General features: G+C 36.1%; 1 protein-coding gene and 1 pseudogene across 2 annotated transcripts; both read right to left on the reverse strand.

Moving 5' to 3' along the window:
• Nucleotides 1-5,361: 5,361 nt before the first annotated feature.
• LOC117616003 lies at nucleotides 5,362-7,401 on the reverse strand (annotated as a pseudogene). The gene is made up of 2 exons (XR_004584090.1): nucleotides 7,376-7,401; nucleotides 5,362-6,659 (listed from the first exon to the last, which is right to left on the reverse strand). The product of XR_004584090.1 is annotated as an aspartic proteinase CDR1-like (transcript).
• Nucleotides 7,402-8,535: 1,134 nt separating this feature from the next.
• On the reverse strand, nucleotides 8,536-15,415 carry LOC117613850 (glycosyltransferase BC10). The gene is made up of 11 exons (XM_034342448.1): nucleotides 15,043-15,415; nucleotides 13,507-14,032; nucleotides 12,518-12,616; nucleotides 11,537-11,637; nucleotides 11,368-11,439; nucleotides 11,107-11,197; nucleotides 10,593-10,673; nucleotides 10,121-10,180; nucleotides 9,906-10,028; nucleotides 9,225-9,263; nucleotides 8,536-9,119 (listed from the first exon to the last, which is right to left on the reverse strand). Exons 2-11 carry the CDS (start codon nucleotides 13,885-13,887, stop codon nucleotides 8,991-8,993), a joined length of 1,176 nt encoding a protein of 391 aa, XP_034198339.1. The 5' UTR covers nucleotides 13,888-14,032; nucleotides 15,043-15,415; the 3' UTR covers nucleotides 8,536-8,990.
• Nucleotides 15,416-16,304: the final 889 nt, after the last annotated feature.

Genomic DNA, 16,304 nt, shown 5'->3' on the forward strand with positions numbered 1-16,304 from the left:
CTCTCTACATGCCTCAGTCTGGAAATGCCGAACATCGATGCTGGTGTACAAATTATTCATGCAACCTATTTCCAGAAGTACTGAATGTTTACGGGCACGCCTGACAATGGTTCCCATTGGTATTGTCAAGAAACTCAAGTGAACATCAATAAAATCTTTATCAGACTCTACGAAGATAATTTTGTTGCTCCCCTTGTCCACCACAGCCTTCAAGCTTATAATATATTCTTCACAGTTCTTATCAACCATTGATACTGTAAGAAAGTACGAAGCTGTAAGTTGTTTTCCTGCTTAAACATGAAAGGACTTCAAAATACAAGTCAAGTACGGGGAAAGAGAGACAAAATTTTGGAGAATTAATAGCTTGAAAAACAGGTCAGAGCTTGAACAGATAACAAAATCAATGATTAACTACAAAGACATAATAAACCATCACTCCATCATACCATCTTGAGTACTAAACTATTCAATTATAAAATTACTAAGCTATTCCAAATATGATTCAACCTGTTCATATAATTGAAGAAGTGCTAGCAGTGGACTAACCCGAGAGAAGATGAAATCCATTCCTTAAGGGTTCGAGCATTCAACATAGTTTCAGCTGTTGTAAAGGTCTTTGAAACTACCACAACTGCAAATATCAAAAGAACATGAATGAACGATAAGAAACCCCACAAAGAGCTGGACAATGAAAATTATGTCCGCAACATGGGCCTGGACAATGAAAATTATCCACATTTAGAACAGAGATGGGAAATTTTTCATATATACTGCACATTGCAAAGAGGTACTGTCTCAATTACCTTCCAAGGCTCAGTATCAGAGATCATAACAGATGAAGCCATGTAAAGTGGTGTTTGAAAAGTGAAGCAATTACCAAGACCACCCCAACTCAAGATGCAATTATCTACGACAAATAATGTGTGCAGTAACATAATTTAGTAGCACTCGAGAAAACGAGATAGATCAAAGGATTACCAAGACCACTCCAACGCAGGATGCAATTCCCACGAAAAAAGAGAGAAAAAATTGAACTCTCAGATTGCAGATAGATTTGTAGATGGAAAGAGGCCTTGGAATCACGCTAGGGAAAAGAGCAGATTCGGGCGCCTAATCCTTAGGCAGAGGTACCTTTTTAAATTTTTTTAAAAAAATAAATACTATAGCTGCGTGGCAATACCGGTCGTTCTGTTTTAATTTTTTTTTAGGAGATAGTATAGCAGCGCGGCTATACTATTTAAATTTAATATTTCATGGGAATATTCGTACGCCTAAGGGGGTCCTTTTTTTTTCAATTTAATTTTTATAAATTTCATAGCCACGCAGCTAAACAATTTAAATTTAATATTTGAAGAGTGTAGCCGCGCGACATTATTATGATATTTTTTAAAAACAAATAGTATAGCCAAGCGACTATAATTGTTTTGACACCTGGTCATCCAGTGCTAAGTGGGTCCCTTTTTTTCTTTAAATCGTATAGCCGGTGGCTATACTCTCTGATATTTTTGAAAATAGTATAACCGCCCGGCTTTACCACGGTATTTTGTTTTATAAAACAAATAGTATAGCCGCGCCTGTATAGGCCCGATTTTCTTTTATCAATAAAAGTAATTTAGAGCATAATTCATTACTATAAGGTCATTACCCGAGTCTATATTGTCCCTTTCTTTAATAACGGAGGCCTTGAGATCTTATGTTGTACGCTGAATCCTCCACGGCCCAATTGGCCCCATTTCATTGACTGGGCCTCTAATCAATAGATTGGGAAGTCCTTGGCTTCTACTGTTAAAAAAGATCTAGGTCTGTGTATGGTATTTGGAAAGAGATTTCATCCCCATACGTTTCATACTTCAAAACTCATAGTTTTTTACAACTTCGCTCCTTTCTTTTTTCTTTTTCTTTTTTTCTCTCCAGAAGAAAAGCAAAGCCTGCATTATTATTACATACAGCAGGTCATTCATGAAACAAACGTTCATTAAATATTCTGCATAAAGAAATCTCTACTAGCAATTGAACCCATGACTATGAGTCTGCTACGAGTATTAGTATGCAAGCATTAGCATTATCCATAAGGAAGTGCAAACACAGTATCATCCATACTGGAGTTCCAGTTTGTATAAAGGAGAAGCATCATCATCATCATTTAATAGATAAGCAAGCTCTCTTTATAGACTTTTCTTGATTCAGCTGCCTAATGAAGACATCGGTTAGAGCAGAGTCGCTAAGAAAAGTAGCCACCAAAAGACGCAAAGCCTACGATAAGTAACAACACAAGAATCATCAACAATTAAAAAGGGAGAAGGGTGCAGTGAAAAGGGCAACATGAAAACTGTAAACAATTAACTCACCTCCTTCTTGCCAACCTCAACAGTTTCCTCCTTTATGTCAGTGAAAGGTACCTTCAATTCATTTATAATCGAAAAGCCAAAGAAAGGAGATGCAGGCCTTATGATCAGCTTGTCAGTATACCCTTGAGTACTTTTATCATGCTTCAATTTGAGTGGAAGTGTCACTGCGTTAGAAGGGATGAGTGTTTTATCAGTAGCCAATATATCCTGCAAACCTCCATCCTCCGGCCAATATATGCATAATAATATGAGGCCACCAGGCCATCCTCAATTCCTAAAAGACAGTTCTCGTGGCAAAAACCAGGATAAATCTTAGGACTCAAGTGCTGCTCATCAAGATCTTCGACACATTTGCACAACTGATCAATTAATGCACCCTTTGAAAGAGGCATCCCTCATATGCTTTACTATGAAACCAAGTGGAACAGTCAAAAAACTGAAGAGCAAATTAACAAAATCCTCCCCTGCTTCTGCATAACAAACAATATTCTTCGATACGCTAATTGTCAGCTTAACAACAATCTTTTCTTCTTCTTCTCCCTCAGTCATCGTGTCTCCAAGCAGTAGAGATTCAATACGTGTCAATATTAGTTGATCCAGATTTAAAAGGCTCAAATTCGGATTTGGTACAGGATTATGCTTCAGTATAGTTTCAGACACAGGTTTCTTTGATACTAACGAGCTCAGAAGCAAGTTCAAAACCTGGAAAAAAGACCATGAGATCAGAAACCACAAACGCTACAGTTGTATTAAAAGAAAAATAAAACAATTGGCAAACAGCATTCAATTCCCTCATGAGCTCTTATATTCAAATTCTGTTGTTCAGTTGTGCTATTCTCATTCATGGCTCCAAGCTTTGTAAATACAGGATTGCTTGCCACCGATAATGGAGACATCACACGTAAATCATTCATGGCTCCAAGCAACACATTCTGACGAAATTTCGTTGGGAGATGTCTAATCCGACAAATATTTGCCCGCATACACCTGTGCTGACGAAACTTCGTCGGGAGTTTTCCTAGTTTGCAATTTACAGGGTATAGCCGCGGCTATACTATTAGGATATTATATTTTAGGGTATAGCCGCTCGGCGGTACTTATAAAATATTCTAAATATTCTACTTTGGAGTATAGCCAGCTATACCGTTTATGGAGTATAGCCGGCCAGCTATACGATTTAAAGGTATAGAATAGTAAATGGAATATTTTAAAGCTATAGCCGCCAGGCTATACGCTTTGAATATATTATGTTTTAATTATTCTATTTATTTAATGAAGAATTAGTATTTTAATATTTTAATTAATTGAATAAAAATTACTTAATAAATACTATTTAATTATATTTAATTATCTTAAATTATTTTGTGGAATTTAAAATTATTTTTAAAATAGTTTCAATTATTTAAAAATTCTAGAAAATTATTTTAGTATTCTAAAAGTGGAATTTTAGTCTCCAAACCCCAAATCCAAGTGTCGAACTTATCCGAACTTGTTCCATAACCGTCACAAGCCTCGAACCCTAATTGTAAACCTACTGTTGGGCACTTAGGACTCAATTAAGTTTGGATAATCACGTAACTCGACCTAGGGCTTTACGATTTAAGTTTCGCTCTCAGTCTTGTGATCAAAATATATTGCATGTTAGTGGAATTTGTAATTTTTACTTCACGACCATAGTTCATTCCATGTTATTCTTGAATAAGATCGGAGAATGATTAGAACAAAATACAAGCAATCATTCATAACTACAGATTAACGAAATCCTCCCCTACTTGTGCATAACAAACAATCTTCTTGATTTGCTAGCTATAAGCTTGACAGAAAATGTTTTCTTCATCCTCATTCGTTGTGTCTCCAATCAATGGGATTCAGTCTTACAACTTACAACTGGTCGATGAAATAAAGAAGGCACCACATGCCAACAAAGTCCTATTTTAATACAAGCTTTTAGAAGAGAAGATGAAAAGAACTAAAGATAGATCCTCATATGGATCTTATATTAACCAAGCTCTCATTATTCTTGCTTCGGCTGCCAATGCAGGTATTGATTAGAGAAGAGGCACAAAACAAAAGATGCAAAGCCTGCAATAAGCAAGAAAACCACTAGTCATCAGAAAACTCCTCTTTGGTAGATATCCACTAAATCAGATGACCTGAAGCTTCAGAATTAGAGACGCATATACTCTATGTACAGTCAAGTTGATGTGGCATTCACAAAAACACAAACAATATCTGTAGATTGATTCAAATCATTGACCGTAATGAGCATAGCCACTTAAAACACAATATAGTTTACTAATTCGGAAAATAGGAATACAATTTCATCTTAATTAGCATAAGGCCAAAGACCAAAATGTAGTACCTAATTTTACAAAAATATTATTAAAAAATATATCAAAATTACACACAATGCCACTCCTTCTAAGGCAAGCATACTATGCCATATTTCCATATCCAGCCAACCGCAACGCCGGCCAGCCACCCGCAGCTGGCCAATACCGCCGGCTAGCCAATCCTTGAATTTTCAATATAGAAAAACGCTAAGGAGATTTTTATTATTTTTAATTGAAAATAAACAAAAATGATAATAATAACATGAGTTATAACATCCATGGTTTTTCCTTGGTAGTTCATAGAACTTTTATTTTGAATATAAGCGATAATCTAAATTACAAGAGGAGAGGGGTTTCTCACACACACAACCAAGATGTCATGGGTTCAAACCTGAAACCTTGTTTTTTTTTCTTTTCTTTTTCTTGGCTACAAAAGAGTCTAAAGAGAATGACAACTAGAATCTACCTTCATGTAATGGCCAATAACTAGAATCTACCTTCATGTAATGGCCAATATGGGAGCAAGAATAAATACAAGAATTATATCCCATATTTTAAAACCCACCAATAGTAAATAAATACAAGAATAAATAAGAAAAAATTTGATATTTATAATTTATTTATTTTTTTAAAAAAAAAGGCTGTATAATATATTGAAATCCCTATATTATGGATGCCCATCAGTCATCAAGAAGTTCACAATCAATCCTCTGAAAATAAACCTTGTTTGCAGCAAGATCATAGGCAACATTATAAAATTGCTGAGCCATAATTCCAACAACATTCAAGTCATTGCCAACAGGAGAATCTTGCAAAGCCATACAAAACTCATTCTGGCCATACTCTTGGAAAAGGCTCTCAATGTCCAAACCCAACTCATCCCCATCTGCAAAGTTCAAGACAACATCTGGAAACCCAACAAGGTCTTGGCTTATAATCCCCTTGTAGCATAAAGCTGAAGGAATATCAGGCTCTTCTACTGTTTCCAACTTTCCATCCATCAACTTTTGCACTTCAGCACTAAGCACATCATATGCACCTTTGGCTAGGAAGCTTAATGTTGTCCCAGAATCAAAGACTGTTCCACCAGTGCCTGATGGTGTTCTTTTGAAAATTTCTGGATCAATTTCGAGCCGCCTTTCAGAGAGGCTGATGCCCCCTAAGGTCAAATAGTAGAGGTCATTGTAGACTTCAAGTGGAGTTGAAAGGCCTTCTATCTTTGCACCATCGCCTAAGATTAGTTGGTTATGAGGGTACTTAGGATCCTTTATGCTACCAATGCAATAAGAGAATTTTGACCCCAATTGGGTTGCCAAAGATATGTTTGAAGGTCCAAGACCAAGTATTCCACTAGGTTGGCCATTGTAACCATCATTGTCGTGGGCACAACCAAAAACCACATTCGCGACAGGGCTAATGCCTTCGTCGGACATGTCCAAGGTGAAGTTTTCGGTCCCAAGAAGTCCGGCTACATCAGTGCCATCAAGGTACTTGTGAGAGAACTTTGCAATTGTTTGAGGGGTCACATTTGTCACTAGGGGAAATGGTGCAATAGGGAGAGTTGCATTGTAATGTGGTGTATGTTGAGGACTTGGAAGGGTCAAAAATTGGAGTGGCTTGTTCAAAACACTTGGTGCAAGGAAGGCATTGAACCCACAATAAGTTGCTGCCTGTGTCTACGGTCAAGAGCTGTGGAACTGGTGGCTCACCGATTGAGAAACTTGCCATGAATCGTGCTCCATTGTCCTCACCAACAAGCCCGGCACGAGTATCGTCTGTCACAAAAACATTAGACTTTGCTCCCAAGTATGCTAAGCGTGCCATGGAGGTTTTCAACGTGTGCATAGCATGGTCTTTGATGGTTGCATTAGGGTTGTAGTAAGGAGACAAAGCCGAATCGCGATGAATGAGTTTTGTTGCAAACTCCTTGGTCTTTCGATGGTGGAAGCTGTGGCGGTTAAGCATAACAAATTTAAGAAAATAACAAAATTAGTAAGCGAGAGCCTAACAGGTTTTGCAAACTGGGCTGCCATGGCTACTGTTTAAAAGAACACAGAATTGTTTAAGGCAGAAGAGGCATGATAGCTGTGCTTCTTTATAACTATGCGTATGTAGAAAATACATATATGGAAATATCCTCCAGACTGTAGACTTGCCTTACATGCTTGCTCTTAACAAAAGCATCCTCCTAAGAAAAATACTATATGCAATAAAGGGAAAAATAACTAGATAATCTTGTGTGTAGGGTTCTTTAACAAGGCAGTCTTTCCATTTAGTTTTCACACGCATAAGTCATGGCATTAGGTTTTCCATTAAGTTTTCATCTTCCTTTTTAAGGTAGTCTCATAACTGCTATCTAATTCTTGTCCAAGACCATACAAAACTTAATGGAAATTTGGTACATTTGTATCAGTAATGAAAACACAGCAGTAATGACTAATAAAAATTAGAAAACAATTATGATTTGTTAGGATTTACTAGATCTAGGCTAGTTCCTACTGATTTGCTGGTGTAGGTTGTCTTCTGGGGTTTTTGCCCTTTTTTTCATCAAAAAAAAAAAAATAGAAAACAATTAAAGCCATGTAAAATCTGTGAAAGTTTGATTAAGGGTCATGGATTACCATTTAAAATATGGGTAATATATACAGTAGTGCTCAAGTGCTTATTAGTTAGTAAGTTTTGGGAGTGATTCTAGACTTTTGGGGAGAAGCACCTCGCATGCTTCTTTATATAATCACTTTTAGTGATTCTAAGGCATGTGCTTCTCCATAAAATCACTTTAAGTGGTTATATAGAGAAGTGATTTTCTATAAAAGTGATTATTGAGTTATTTAGGCCTCATTTGTGATGCCTTTTTTTGGCCAAAAACCTACTTAACTTTAAAATTAAGCAGTTTAAGGTATCTGGTAAAAATAAAATATCCTGCTTATTTTAAAAGCAATGGTCTTTTGACATAACTTTTAAAAGCAACATTAGGGTTGCTTTTTAAAGCTACTTTCAATTGAAGCAGCGCGCTCCCTTTATTGATTTTTTTCCAATTCCACAAATACCTTATTAGGTTAGAAACGTATACGTTTGGTATTTCCTGTAGCCTCCCAAGTTTGCAGAGGATTCACTCAATCTCTTTTTAAAGGTAGATTATCAATCTCTTCAAAGCTATTGATTATAGTTTTTAGGGATATATGTATTCTTCAATCTCTGGTATATGATAGTTTTTAGGGATGGAATCCATATGGTCCAAAAGGTCCTTCAATGGGAGGGCGACCTTGCTTTCCTTCAACTCTAATTCTTCCAAGTTGAAAGCTTTCTTACCCCTCGTTGGTTATATTTGGTCCTAGAAAATAAATGATATATTTTGTTCGAAAATTGAATTTTTATTTTTCTTTAAGCAAATATTAATATAATTTTTAGGAAGAAAAGTACAACAACACTTTCAAGGTTTATTTTTTACAAAACAAACTAGTAAAAAAACACTTTCAGCATCATGTCTATTTTAGTCATTACAAATAGTTACAGCACCTTTACAAACGCTCTGTTTTTCATACAACACTTGCTTTTTTTTTTAAGCGACAGCAATCCCAAACTGGATCTTAGAATCACTCCCCAAACAATACTGTGCTAACCACTCATTTGGGTCTACTCTACTCTACAAATAAACTCCTAACCATGGTTGGTATGTGTTTAATTATACGGTAATCTGGGTCATTTTGTGGTTGCATCTGGTGTGTAAATTCCCAAGGCAGCCAGGGCATAGAATCATTCAATGCTTACTTCAGTGTTTCCAACTCTTCTTCTCTCAAGACAAGATAACGTACGGGAAAAAAAAATTTAACTTTTCCAATTCAATCATTATATGTTTCTAATTTTCTCTCTGAATTTCCACACATGCACAAAATAATTTTTAAAGCGTGAATTTCACGGCTATTGTGTGTTGTATATTTGCCACTTGAGAGTTAAAACCTCATCTTTTACAAAGACTAACCACAAAATGCAGTGAAAGAGTTCCCCGAAAAAGAAAAATTATGTTCTAGAAATTTAACACTGATAGCGCAAAATGAAGGGTTTGTAGAGATCAACACATCCTCATACCCACGGAAGCAACACTAGCTTGTTAGCCTCCTGCGAGACTCCGGTCACCCTAACTGCTCTGCCAGTTGCCCTTGCACTCAAGAAATGTGGTCGGGGGGAACGAACAATCAAGCCTCTATAATTTGGCAATTTACAACTTCGTCAGCTATACTGGAAATAAGTGGGAGTGAAAGGGTCGAAAACGATCCAACCAAAGAATATGGAATCAAAAATATCTGGCTCAAATTGTTGTATAATTGGCAAAAAGGTGCAACAAGTTATTGAGAGTCTCTGGATGGAACTTCCTTGCAAACAAGTAACATGGCCGTTGTATACCATTCCATAAGCAAGGCCATTTCTGTACTACCCTCTGAAAAATGAAACAAAAAATGGGATTAAATTATAATGAGTTATTTCCAAGCCATCCAATATTCAAATTCCAGAAGCATGAATTAGCGATCTTTTAGATGCATACCTTCTCATCACTGGTTACATGCACGCTCACATCAACTGACTGCAGAGACAAGACAACAAAAGTATCCGTCAGAAATTATGAACAATTTGTTTTTGAATTGATACTACTCTCTATAGTATTATATATGTTGGAACTGATGGTGTAACAAAGATTGCAATGGCACATCCAAAGCAACTATAATGAGACACTCCAACTGCTACATCCACCAGGTCATTTCAAGCCACAAATCAATTCAGGCCACATCTTCATTAAAAGGCCGAGTACTAAAAACTGAAATTCAATAGCAAGAAGCATTTTTTTTTTTGGTTGGGTGGAGAGAGAGAAGTGAGGGATGGTATTGATCAGATGACAATATTGGCTCAGTGCCAACCATCCAACCAACCAAATAAAAAAATTGCAGAGTTTTTAGAAGCAATATGTGAAGTTGCATTACGCAAACTTCTTAAGAAATTGCAGTCAGTGTCCAGCAGCACACATTCTCCACATAGGTACCTTACACAGACAGGTAGAAGAAATATTGCACAGTTGCATAATGCGAACTTCAAGAAATTGCAGAGTCAGTGTCTAGCAGCACATATCCAAACAAGATAAACATGCATGCATGATGGGGCTCTTACTTATAAATACCACAAACACACACACACATATATATATATATAAAAGCTTATAGCAGAACTGTACCGTAATATTCTTCAGAAGGTCAGAAGTAATATCATGACCCTTGTATAACTTTGGATGCCACTTTCTTTCAGACCAATCAACATGTGTTACTGACCAGTTTGCAATTCCACCAGGATCAATTATCTGAAAACAAGTGCAAAAGAAACTTCATTCAGACAGAGATGCTAAATACAAGGAAACACAGAAGGGGAAATTCTTAAAGAGGAGATTCTCACATTGAAAAAGGTAGGCAAGTAATGTTCATCAGCAATGCAATTGCGCCCGTCCAAACCGGGCTGTAATAACCAAGAACATCCACATCAAGAAATTGGGCTAGGGAACATAGGGTTTCATAGTTTTAAATATCACAAAAACCTATCAAATACTTGCATGTCAGCTGTATAGTGGCCCAAGCATGAGAAGGAGGAAAGGCATATGTTGAAATCGAGCAAATGTTTTACATATCAACAATAAAATTTTGAGCCTTAAAAGAGCTTACGTCATCAGAAAAAACCAAATAAAGAGCAACCTAGAATTTAATTACACCCGTAATAGGAGAAAGCAAGGACGAAGGTATCGTACATGCAGATATGCTATATCTACTTGGTAAATAAATTAGAGGCAAAAACATATAACATATGAAAATATTAAGAACTACAAACAAGGCAGATGTAGAAATGAACACAAAAAAAGAAAAAAAGAACTTGCCCTGCAGTAGTCCCGGAATTTCGAGTAGTAAAGACCATCAGCCATTACTATCACAGCATGCTGACGCTTCATAGTGAACCACTGCATATAATTCAGAATATAAACTTAATAAAGGGAAGATACTTGAATTTCAAATATTTGAATACTAATACATCTCAAAAATCGATCCCTTTGTCACCACCAACCCTGGCCAAAAAAATGGGGAACAAAATGAAAAATAATTCCTACATCTGGATAGTTAAACTGCACTACCTCTGACCTATGCACAACCTCACAGGCAAGAATCTATTACAGCCAACAAGCCTTCAATTTTCTAACACCTTGGAATCAAGAATTACTTTTTGGGTGGTCATATTGCTCTACTGTCAAAATGTGTTGATATTACCTACTGACAATGCATGTTCAGAAGACCAATAAAAATGGCCACCAAGAGATGGAGAACTCCATTTAGCAAATATCAAATTTCCCGAGATTAGAAAAACTACATTTACAGCAACAACCTAATGAAAAATACCTGTGCACCCTTTCTGAAGTCTTTCTTTTCAATTTCAGGTAACATGTGCTCAGAATACCTCCCATTTCCATGTGGACCAGGATCCTCAAAGCTGAAAAGCGAAAACAAAATAAGATATAAAAATAAATAAAAATAAAACCCTACTACGGAAGCAACCGTCATAACTGTACCTATTCATCAAAACAAAATGCATTCGCAAAATGATGAGCTACCCACACATTTAAACTAAAACAGTAGCTCATAGAAGAAGATTTCACTTACCAGTCAACATAGCTTATATTTGTATTCATCAGATAGTCATAGATATAGTCAAATGTATACAGTGGCACACAACTGCATAACAGAAAGAATTAATAAGAAATTAATAATTGCAGAACTAATCAGAACTCAACAGAAAAAGGATGACTAAAGGTACCTAGAATTTGATCACCTTTCAGAAAGTAAGACAAAATGCTGGTTATCAGGATCTTGAAGAGCATGTACCAATAATCTTCTCTCTGCATCTACCATGGAAATTTTCCCCCAAATCACCTGAAAACATGATCAAATTGTCAATCTGATTAATCTACTTGATCACTAGTTAAAACATGAAGACAATAAACCACCATCACCACTACTGATATAATGACCATGAGTATGATATAATATTAATCCGGCCAACAAGGAATAAGAATTCTACCAACAATTTTAGTTGTAGTTATATTGGCTTCAAAAGTTTTGCTCTAAGTAGATCTGGTTTAAGAAAAGAAAACACGTGAAAGATATGTCACGTTGTGTTATCCTCATTTTCTTCTACCTGTCTGTGTAACATCATCTACACAACTCTAACCCCTTCCATGATAGCCTGCTAGCTTAAAATTGTTCAAGATTTACATAGGTCAGAATAATGAAACAATCAGACATTTTCTACAATTTGAGTTATTGTGAAAGATTATGCTCAGCTTCATTAGGAGAGACTATTATACTGTATGGATTAAATAATCAATCACCCCCTCCGCAACAAAATATTTCCCCGCCATTCACTTAATATCTGACATTAACAATTAACAATTAAGTGGCCGAACTGGCACGTTTTAACTCAATTAAATGAGATATAAGGCTGCCTGATACATACATAAATTAAGCAAGTAGGAGGTCTATGGTAATATATGAGACGGGATACGTTGTCTTTAACATCTTCTACATGTTTGTTTGTTATTTACTAGCTTTAATATTCACTGTATATCATGTCCTTTGTTTCGTATGATGGAGGGTTTCATCAAATGTAACAAATTTTGTTTTGTATAGCAGTAGACAAGGAGTCTGTTAATTCTCATTTCTATTTCAAATAACATTGAAAAGTATGAAACATTAATCTTGTAAAGTAATGCAATCCAATCATGAATGACTATGACAATAAAATCAGGTATACCGGGTCACTGCGTATCTCGCGATTAAAAAAGTAACGGCTCAAATGAATTGCCTTTTCTTTAGAAGCATGGACATAAACAGAGAACCTTCCTTCATGACCCTGTCAAATAAAAAATTGAAAGACTTAAGGTAAGCATATGAATTCATAATTACTTTAGCAGGCTTTATCAACACTCGGCAAGATCAGAAATTCTGTCCTTCGACATTTATTTCCACATATTACCATGGAAAAGCCCTAATTTGACATAAACAGATGTCTGTTGTATAACATCCTATTATAAATTCAGTCACTAATTTTTTTAATAAGAAAACAGCCACCGGAAAGGGCATCAAGGGACACAAAAATTCATACATACAAATTACACTAAAAACACCAAAAGTAACAGAGATCATCATATGTAACTTAACATTTTTCAAGCAGGTTACAACTCATAAGAAAGCTTAGCACCAACTCATCTCATCAGCCACAAAGACAACAAAAGTTTACAAATTGGATGCATGAGTGCCACTTTGGTATAGAACCTTGTTCAATGAATTATTGCCCTCATCCATATTAGCTTCTCCTATTAGGCTTGTTATTTCGCTCCAAATACAATCAAAAATTTAGCATTAGTCAACCCTTATACTGTATTGTCAAACTTGAATATTTGATAGCTTGATGAAATTAAGCACACATGATGATTATTAGTCCAACATAGTGATAAACTGTTGACCAGTAATCACAATATAAATCATGTATGAAAGACTCGCTTGTATGGGAACGCTCCAACTATCCTTGTGAAAAATTATAGGAAACCACAACATGAGTTAATCACTTCATATTCTTAATGTGCCAATTTGAAAGCATTGTCTGAAAAGTTAGATTTTGTTTGAATATGCTTAAACTAATTAAGCAGGACAGGCATATTAGGACAAAACTTCCAAGGAAACAAACAAAAAGGAGATTTTTTTTTTTCTCGGGCCAATAAATCATAACAGATGAAACCTTACATGGAAAAACTTATCCCACAGCTTCTCAAAAGGCAATGCACTGGGTGTAAGGAACATGAAAGCAATTTTTGGATTCTTGGATTGAATAGGAGGTGCGCTCAAAATCTCTCTAATCACAACACGGGATGCAATCTCAGCATCAGTATATTCCCTTGCAGGAGCAGGTGGAAGCCAATCGGTAATAGCCTTGCAACCTCTCGAAGAAAATATGTAACAAGCGGCGCTGCTTTGAGGTGGGTAGAGAAAAGCACAAATCACAAAGATGCTGACCAAAGAAACCAAGACAATAATCCACAATGGCCTCTTCAGAGGTGGGCGATGGCGAGCCCCGGGCACGATCTGCATGTCACCCATGCCTAGTCGCCACTGACCCGTCTTCATCTAGAATAAATGCATCACAATTTCATCACCTAATGATCTCATTCCTGTCTATTGTCCCCATCCACCATTGTACTATTTGATATGGATTTAGCATCAACAGTCTAGCAGAGAACCTTCAATTGATTGGTGTGGGGATTTCTGCAATCTGCAAGTAAAATAATAAGCAGACTAATTCATACAAATTTATTCTGAAAATAAACAGGATATCCTAAGCAGGCACAAGACTCTTGACAAATTGGTAATACCATTCCTAATAAGAAAAATATGCCTAGATCACTACTAATCCTAATAGTAAACAGTAACAGGTACAGCAAGCATGACATATGGACATAAAAATCATTAGAAAGAATGTTAGATTAACTCAGTCCCAAAAAAAAAAAAAAGTTAGATTAACTCAGTCCCAAAAAAAAAAAAGTTAGATTAACACTCTCATGTATGAGAATGCTAATATGCCTCACAGAAACGCAATGCAACCTTTCAAAAAGTAAGCGGCTTCAGAAATCAAATCAAATTGATAACAATCAAGCAATTAATTCCAAAGGTAATTGTTATTGCTTAGAATCGTTTGCCGAAATTGCATTTGAAAAGAAAACGAAAAAAGGAAATCCTAGTCTTCGAAGAAAGTATCATGCTCAGATGGGTCGTACTGTACGGTTTACAAATTACTAAAACAAAACTTCAACTCTTTCTTTCTCTTCCCCTTCTTCTGCTTACCTTTTGTCAGCAACCAAACGTAAGGTCCAGAAAAAGATCGGAATTTGATAAGCGAACCCTATTTTCAGAATTCAAAGCTCAGAACCAGCCCAACAACTAAAACCAAACGCCTGAATATGTATGTAGGTATAAAAATTTTAAAAAAAAATTGCCAACGATCGTAGTAAAGAAAAGTCAAACCAACCCACAGATTCCAATCTAAACCCGAAAATTAAAACCCAACTGCAAGACGCAAGCTCTAGTGCCTCTTTAGTCAACTCAACCACTCACAACCCCAAAATTTTCCACCATTTCCTTCTGGCCCGTTTGGTTTCCAAGAAACCAAGCAAAATCCGAACAACCACTTCCCAATAACGTAGCTACACCAACAAAAACGAAAATAAAAAGCAAAGTCTTATCTCACTCTCACTCTGAAAACTTGGAGAGCATGGAAAGAGGTACCTGATGCAATGAGCTGAAAGGAGCTTCGAATCAAGAATTGAAGATCTGGAATCTGAAACTTCTTCTGCGTAGTGATTTATCGTTGACTCTCTCTCTCAAGATCTAGGGCACACACACAAGAAGGAGCAGAGAAGACGACCAACAGCCTGGCCTCGCAGAGAGAGAGAGCTGGATGAGTAGAAAAATGGAAATGAAAAGAATTAAAATTGGAAAAAAAATAAAATGGATTTTAATTGGGATGTGTTTGATTTTTTGATTTTTTTGATTCCTTAAAGACGATTCTTTTGTGTGTCTCCTTCCCAAAATTCTCTCTCTCTCTCTCTCTCTCTCTCTCTGTAGTCGAAACAGTCGTTTGCCTTTCTTCCAAACACAAACACAGCCGGCGATTTATTCTCCTTTTTTTATTTTTGCGCTTATTATTATATTTTTTATTTGGACTGCTGCCTACCCTTCCTCGCACTCATGGCGCGTGTTTCTCTTCACTCTATCCCACTAAAAATGTCACTGTTTTTCCCTCTCTACTATTGTTTATAAATTTAAAAGAAAGTGAAAATTGTTATAAAGAAATGAAGCCCACATAGATAAAATTAGATGGCAATTAGTCAAAAGATGAAAATAAAGTTAGAATGTATTAGTCAAAAGATGGGATAATGATGTTAGGGAGAAATCATTATGTCTCCCTTAAAAGCCATTTGTTTTGCCTATAAATAGGCATTATATTTGCTTGTAAACACATACGGAAGAAAGAAGAGAATAGAGTGAGAGTCAGAGAGAAGAGAAAGAGTGGTGTCTATCTGAGGAGAAATTCTGTCAGTGTAAACACCACAAAGAGAAATATAATTTCACTCCCAATATTACAGTGGTACTTCTCATCCTCTGATTATTCTAGTTTTATAACACGTTATCAGCACGATAGTCTCTCCTTTTATTTCTGAAATTTTTCCAACTCAACACTATGTGGTTATTTCTCTGTCTCCTCTCTGTCATATGTCTACTCTCACTTTACTACTACAACGACATGCAAACTTTTTTTTTTGTGTTCTCACAATTTCTATGTTGTTTAATCCATGCTTGTTTAATTTACTTCTTTGTAACGTAATTTGGAATGGCGCGGTTTTTATACCCCGTCCTGTTATTTTATGGTGGTGTAATTTTTTTTACCCATCGCGTTGTAACACAAATTATTGTAATAAAATGATGGTATGATCTTAAAACCCATCTATTATATATTGAATAGTGGCGCAGTTATATTGCCCACAATA

The sequence above is a fragment of the Prunus dulcis genome, chromosome 1 (genome assembly GCF_902201215.1).
Source record: "Prunus dulcis chromosome 1, ALMONDv2, whole genome shotgun sequence".
Lineage (NCBI taxonomy): Eukaryota > Viridiplantae > Streptophyta > Magnoliopsida > Rosales > Rosaceae > Prunus > Prunus dulcis.